General features: G+C 40.3%; 1 protein-coding gene across 1 annotated transcript in view; it reads right to left on the bottom strand.

The window, feature by feature from the left end:
• LOC138023110 (pancreatic lipase-related protein 2-like) overlaps window positions 1-7,500 on the bottom strand; it is a 14,275-nt gene that overhangs the window by 1,403 nt on the left and 5,372 nt on the right. The window contains exons 4-5 of the mRNA XM_068870141.1: window positions 2,426-2,731; window positions 1,247-1,438 (exon numbers count right to left, since the gene is read on the bottom strand). Coding sequence (XP_068726242.1) covers window positions 1,247-1,438; window positions 2,426-2,731 — 498 coding nt within the window. The remainder of the gene's footprint in view (window positions 1-1,246; window positions 1,439-2,425; window positions 2,732-7,500) is intronic.

Raw genomic sequence — 7,500 nt, 5'->3', positions numbered from 1 at the left:
AAGTTGATTATTTTCTTTTCATTGTGCACTGCGGGGTGGGGCTCAAGTGTAACTGAATTAGACTTTTGCAGGACGTTTTGATGCCTTATCGTGCATTTATTGTCGGGGTTTTGTGATGACATTTTGAATTTGTAAAGCAAGAGCCCTTTGCCAAGAGTTAGGTTTTACCCAAATTGTCTTAGGGCCAATTTACACGATACGATTTTTGTCGCATGCGAGGGGCTTACGACAGGCCTACGACATGACTTACGATTACAAGGAAAGGTTACGTTTATACAAACGTTGGCCGTGTAGCACTTATGTTTTAAACAGAGTACGTTAACTGGAGAGAGTGTAGTGTAACGTAAATTGCTAGATTTCTATCCCATATGAACCATGTGAGCGTTAGCCCTACTAATGGAACTGGGCCCACACTGAGGACAGAGAAAAACTCTGACCAGGTTGGGAATTGAACCCACGACCTTCGGGTTTGATCTCCGCCGCTTTACCGACTGAGCTACAAGGTCAGACGGGAGCAGGCCGTGGGAACTGAAGATGTTAAAGTCACGGCAATTAACATGTACAAGTACAAGGAAAGGTTACGTTTATACCAACGTTGGCCGTGTAGCACTTATATTTTAAACAGAGTACGTTAACTGGGGAGAGTGTAGTGTAACGTAAATTGCTAGATTTCTATCCCATATGAACCATGTGAGCGTTAGCCCTAATGATGGAACTGGGCCCACACAAGGACAGAGAAAAACTCTGACCAGCAGCGTTTTAAAACATGTTTTAAAATGCTACGACATTTTTTCTGACCTACAAAACAATCGTAAATCATGTCGTGGACCTGTCGCAAGCCGTTGGTGCATGGGACAAAATTAGTGCCGTGTAAATCGGCCCTTAGTCCCCATCAGCGTCAAAGAAGTGTCCGGTTATTTTTAAACCAAGTTATGCGAAAAAATAAGCAATAGACAAAATCGGCGAACTCAGCCCAATTCGCACTTTTCTGACGCTGATGGGGACAAACTTAATACTAGATTCTTACTTTTGTTACTATTGGGGGCACTTTTTAGACATCTCTTGAACTTCTAAGTGAAATCTCGAGTCTCACATGACGTCACGGCCGCCCTCTGGCTGTCCCCACAGGGCGGCCATGCTGGTGTCCCGACCCAATTCTCCGGGAATTAAACTCTGTTATTATGCAAACGTTTTATTTTCTTTTCATTGGAAAACATAGCTGTGAAATCCAAGAATGCAAACTTACTTTGTATTTTCAAGTAAGAACAGCCAGGCTGTTCACGACCACCATTCGGGTAAAAATCGGCATCACCCAGGTTCAAAGTGGTGCCAGCAAACCCTGCATCAGTGTGTATGACGTCCACAAATGTCGCATCATTTTTGTCCAGGCGATACTCTTCTTTCGCCTTGTTAAAAAGCGGGCCAGCGGGATCTAAACCTAGTATTATGGATTGTGAGCGATGAGAATAGTAATAAAGCATAGGTAGCAAGTTTTCGTAGGGAGTAAAACGAAATCGAATGGCAAAAGGCATAAAACCCATCCATTTTTACTATTAAGACTGAATTTCGACTTCCATTCCAACAAAAAGCAAACGCCGATTAAAGCGAAGGAAATGACAGATATGTTTGTATAAGCACGTGGAAAAAAAAATGAAATTCCTTATTTATTTCCTGCTTGCTCTTAATCATAAGCAGGCTACGATAGTGCAACATAAACGTAAATTCTTCTTGTTTTATAAGAACCTTCTCATATCAACGTTCATGGTGAAATCAAAACAGAATTTTAAGAACATACCCACGGCAGGCAAAGAGTCAATATTTTATTTTATTTATTTATTTATTTGTTTATTGTTTTGTTTTTGTGAGTAGTTTAAATAAAGGGGAAAATGTAAGGGCCTGTTCACATGGGAACCCCGGGTAGGTGAGGTACCCCGCCTACCCGTAGTAAAAATGAGCGAGTCTTCACATGCAATGTTTATAGCCCCGGTGCGCTAGGGTGAGGTTTCCAAGCGCTTTGGCGAGGCGGGTTACCCAGCCCGGCTAACCGGGCAACCCGACTCGATGCGGTACCCCACCGCCTCGATGAGGTACCTCACATCTTATGTGAGAACAATCAAGGAAAAAAAAGGAGAAATTGTATGGAGAGATTAGTTACCCCACCGCGGCAGGGTATCTCACCTACCTGGGGTCCCCCACCTCCCTGTATAGTTCCCAGGACAATTAACCCAATTCATTAGGGACTTTTTTTTAACGTTAACCACGTAATTTTCTTATTGTTGATGCACTGAGGAACAACTTAGATTATAGTAAAATGAAATGAACGAAACTTAGTATGCTAAAAAAACTTTAAGAACATATTAAGAACGTTCAGCTTTAGCTCCAAAATTCGACGTTTTTACAAAATAAAAAGTGTTATTTCTCATACCAGTTATTCGACCAATTGTAAAACCATGCTCTTTCAAATAGCTCCCAGCATTTCCAGCAGCATGCGCCCCAAGGCTAAAGCCCACGATGTAGAAATGATCTTCTAAAGACCGGGAAGAACCGTCCTTACGGGAAGTCAGGAACATCGTAAGAACAGCAATCTGTCTACCAATTAGCCGAGTGTTTTCTGCCGCTTGACGGTACTTTGGAAATGCACCCTTAGACCAGTCAACCAAAATCACGTTGCAGTTTACCGCATCCAGTAACACATTCTTCATCATCCTCATCCACGGAGTGTCAACACTCTCTGAGAAAAGAGATGACAAATAATCATGCCCCCTGTTTTAAAGATACAGAGGTAAAAAAGAAAAAAAATGTATTTCAAAGTTATTAAATTGACTAATTAAAATTGTTTTTTTGTAAGGATAAGTATTATTTCGGTCGGTTCCTACGACCGTGTTTCTCTATAGAGCAGTGGGTCAGGTTTCTTTTTTTAATTCTCGAAACTTTTCGGGCTTTTTTCAATTCATCTGTATCCCAAAAATGGACACTTATGTCCAGAAATGCACCTAATTAGACGCACGTCCAATTTTGACATCCGACACGAAGTGTCCCTTTAAGTCTAAGTATTTGCAACCTATTTTCAACAACAAAGTAAGGATAAACGTTAGCATTATTTTAAGCTTAGGGTAAATGCAGCAGTTAATCTTTACTTAAAGAACAGCATTTGGGGGACACTTTGTGGCATTTTTTGTCCGTATTCCGTGACATGACTGATGTTGAAGTTGGGGAAAAGAGGAACGGGACACTTCGTGACACTTATTGAAATCCGCGTGCATCTAATTATGTGCATTTCTGGACATATCAAATGGAGAGATTTTGCGTCACCAAACCTCACAACCGTTTTTCTCTTTGTTATTTTGAAAATAACAAAACCCTGTTAAAAGACCACTTTATCAAAACAACAGGATGGTCTTTTTCGTAAAATACCGTAATTCTCTTTCTTTGCCCTCCAAAATATTGCATAAGCGTTTTCCAGTTTCTCTTGGGACTTACAAGAGTATTATGGTATTTGTGAAACTGGCCTTTTCACGATTTTCGAAATACAGGCCCTTGGGACTATTCTTAAAATTCTCTCCTCATTTGGAACTTCTGGCAAAACCCACAAAAATCTCTTCGAATGAAAAGCCTTACTTTTAGTGTAAGAGGTTTGTTGGAAAATAGGCTATTTTCGATATATTAAAATTCAGCTTGATAGCGAGTCAGTGAGGACAAAGACAAAGGAAAGTGGATGGTATGTAAATAATTTTCACATTAATTCCCACGTGTTTCTATTGTCTTTGTCCTCACTGCCTCACTTTCAAGCTGAATATTTAATATATCGAAAATGGCTTATTTGAGATAATTTTCGGGAATCAAGCAAGCAGAGAACAAGGGGTCGTGGCAAAAGAAGTAAGTTTCGGGAAACATCTTCCTTTAAACAACCAAAGACGTTGTGATAACTATTATATGCAATAACCATGTTTATTGTATGGCAAACAATTCACAGCCTAAATGGGGCATTCTCATTGGCTGGTTTTCGGTTGGGATTTTACAGTTCGGACCATCACCATGGAAACGGTGATATTCCGTATTTTTCTCTCTCTCCCGGGAAATTCAACTTTGGCGAAACTCAAAAACGTTTTTAAAAAGCAGAATTTTTTTTTTTTATCTCAACAGTACAATTGTAGCAAGCGGAATTTAGCTTTATATGTGAAAGGTTGCTGATGGAAGATGAAGAATAAGAAGAACATTCACCAAGCAGAAAAGTGTCCGATCGCTCAAAGAAACGATGCCATATAATAAACAACTTAATAACCTCAATTCAATTTCTCTGGACCGTCCTGTGGAATATTGGCTCTCGGTCGTTTTTGTACGGATCTCCCTTTGCGCTCAGTCCGTACAGCCACGACCTCGGGTCAATTTTACGTACTTATTGACTGAGTGGGAGGGCCGCACGGGAAAATATTTGGCCCGAGGTCATGGCGTACGTCCGTGCGCCATGACCGAGGGTCAAATATGCTGTTTGCGTTAATATGCTGTTTGCATTTGCTTTTCTGACTGTAAATTACTTGGATGTTTAAAAGCGACGAAATCCCCTAAAAAACGTATCGCACGGAGCTAGTAGGAACGTACGGCATTTTCCAGCCCTGGGGCTCGTTTCTCAAAAGTCCCGAAAAAGTCCCATTTTCGGGTTTCACAATCCCTTTGTAACTCAAGAACGGAGAGCATTTGAGTTGTAAAACTTCTCAGTCATTTTTGTTTTTGTTACCTTGAAAGATCGGCTCTCCAAAACAAGCGGCTCTCCAAAACAAGCGGTTGGCAGTTCCACAAATGGCTTTTCGGGCCCGAAAAGTTTTCCGGACTTTCGAAAAACGGGCCCCTGCTCGCGCTAATGCGTACGGCCCTTATACGGGGATTTTCCCAATAGTTTTGCAATGAAAGCGCGCGCGGGGCCGTACGGGCCATTTAACAAATAGACCCGTAGCCCGTGAGGGCTACGGGTCAATAGCCCATGAGGCGAAGCCGAATGAGCTATTGACCCGTGGCCCTTGAGGGCGAGGGGTCTAATTGTTTTAGTATCACCCAACTAGTCGGGTAGAAAAAGCTATAAAAAAGTTAGCAAATGCAAGTTAAAGAAATATGTATTTGGGAATTAAACGAAAGAAAGCGTCACGCTTTTCGCTACTCGAGGACTATTAATAATAGTCCTCTAGTAACGTAGCCGATCAAAATGCAGGATTTGCATTAGTGCACTAGTTGGGTGATACTAAATGATAATACCCACTATGGCCCTCGCGCTCTGTAAGTAAGAAGTTATTATAGACGAAAATTAAAGAGGCCTTGGCTGAATATATATCTCTTTCCACCGACAGATCTTGGACTCAACAAAGCGGAAGCAGAGAGCTCGTCGTTCACTTGGCATTATGTTGTTTCGATGTGTGCATGCATGTTACAAATGTTATTTGATAAAATGCCGAGTTGTGTGATAAGCAATGTTCTTTCTGATTAATCAATTTCGTCTTCAGCACAGTGCCTTGAGACAAGGAAACCCGCTCTCTCCCTCTTTGTTGCAAAGGCATTTTTCTTGGTGCTAGGTATATATTTCTTCAGGGATAAAAGACATCGTTATGACGGCATCATAATGGGATTTTATTGCAAGGCATTGCTTAGATAATGGTTTGCAAGCCAAGGCGGCAGGCTCCAAGCCTATCTTATTTCCAGCCAATCAGAACTCAGGGCATTCCGGACGACATAGTTCTTAAAGACGCTCGCGCCCAAAATGTTCTCACGTACAGATTTTTTTTAAACTTACCGCGCAGAAAGTTAATGATCTACTTTTGCCAAAAAGGCACTTAAAACTTACCTTTTTCGTCGCCACCTCCTTGATGACCAATGATACCTTTGTAGCTTAAGTGTTTTAATTTTTCATTAGTGTGGTTATTACTAATTTGCTATTGTTATTATTGTTATTATTTATTGTAAGCGCATTGAGATTTTTTAAATGCACACCAAGAACGTTTCTATTATTATTATTATTATTATTATTATTATTATTATTATTATTATTATTATTATTATTAAAGGCAAAAAAAATGGGGGGTCACCGTGCTCGTTTTTGAGATCATGAGGTGCACTTTTAGAAGCTTGCGTAAGGTACATATTTAAGTTGCTCGTGTATTTGTCTTGCCCCGCCTCGACGAGCTTCTCAGCTATTTGCGGGGCAAACTACCCCAACTTGTATTCAAAGATAAAAAAAGAAATAAAGTTGTAAAGTTGCATCTATATCCTTAGAAGCAACAATTCAGCAAGTTGTAAAGTTGTAAGACGATTTTAGCTTACAACTGCCAGCAATAAAAAAGCTACAAAAATTTGGTTTATCAACGGAGTTGATAATGTAAATTGACCACCGTACAGAGATTCTAAAAGCTGACGTTTCGAGCGTTAGCCCTTCGTCAGAGCAAATCGAACGCTAACGAAACGCTCGAAACGTCAGCTTTTAGAATCTCTGTACGGTGGTCAATTTACATTATCAACTCCGTTGATAAACCAAATTTTTGTATACTACTTCCCCACCGACGCAGCACCACAGTTTCTTTAGAAACTACCCCTTCATCAATAAAAAAGCTACATTAGTGAGATTTAGATCAGGTAAACGTACTCAATTCAACATAACTAATATAACTAAATTAACCTTTGCAGCTGATGTCTTTTTCTGAGGCGAAATAGACCTTGAAAAGCGTCTAAGAAAGAAAACTTCGGTCGCACGAAAGCATAAAAGGCGAAATTTTTGTAACTTCTCACGCACATATTTATTTATTTATTATTATTTTTTTTTTTTGTTAAAATGGACAAAATCAGAAAAGGAAGTGATTTACGGAAAGAAAAATAGTGGTCACCGAGCGTTCAAGAGAGTAAAATCGCTCCGAAGATCTCAAAGCGATGGTATATTCGCACCGTCACGTCATTGAGTGACTGATTTCCGAGAAGACCTGGGTCCACAGCTATCCCATGATATCACACGCTTTCACGTTACTGCTTCGCGCCTTTAGCATCGTGTTTACCTTCATGGTCTGCGATGCATGACGTATGCGTGACATGCGCAAAAAAATGCGCAGTAGTAATGGGCGCGAACGTCCTTACGCGCGTTTTTTAATGCACTCGCTTGGTTGGCTCGTTGGCAACGATGCCGGCAGATCTTGAAAATAAAGTTCGTCACCTTTGGTGGCCAAATTTTCTCCAACCTAATTCGACTCTATGTTTACCTACTCAGCAAACGAGTGCGCCGCCACGCAGAGCTCTTGGTCACGCAAAGTTTTCAGCGTCCTTCTTATCGTAAAAATGTCTTGATATAAAAAAGTTGCTTCAAGAGAGTAAGAGAGAATTAAAGGGAATCTCTAATAAAGTAACAAAATGACTTTAAACCACAGAACATAATGTTGAACATTAAAATTGTTCAAACTTTTTCCAATGAAAGCGTTTGTATCCGAAGAAAATGAATTTTTAAAAAAATGCTTTGGATTTCAAATTTCCCGG

Source organism: Montipora capricornis, chromosome 11 (genome assembly GCF_036669925.1).
Source record: "Montipora capricornis isolate CH-2021 chromosome 11, ASM3666992v2, whole genome shotgun sequence".
Lineage (NCBI taxonomy): Eukaryota > Metazoa > Cnidaria > Anthozoa > Scleractinia > Acroporidae > Montipora > Montipora capricornis.
Note: the sequence above shows the minus strand (reverse complement) of the source record. Positions and strands in the feature narration are given on the sequence as shown.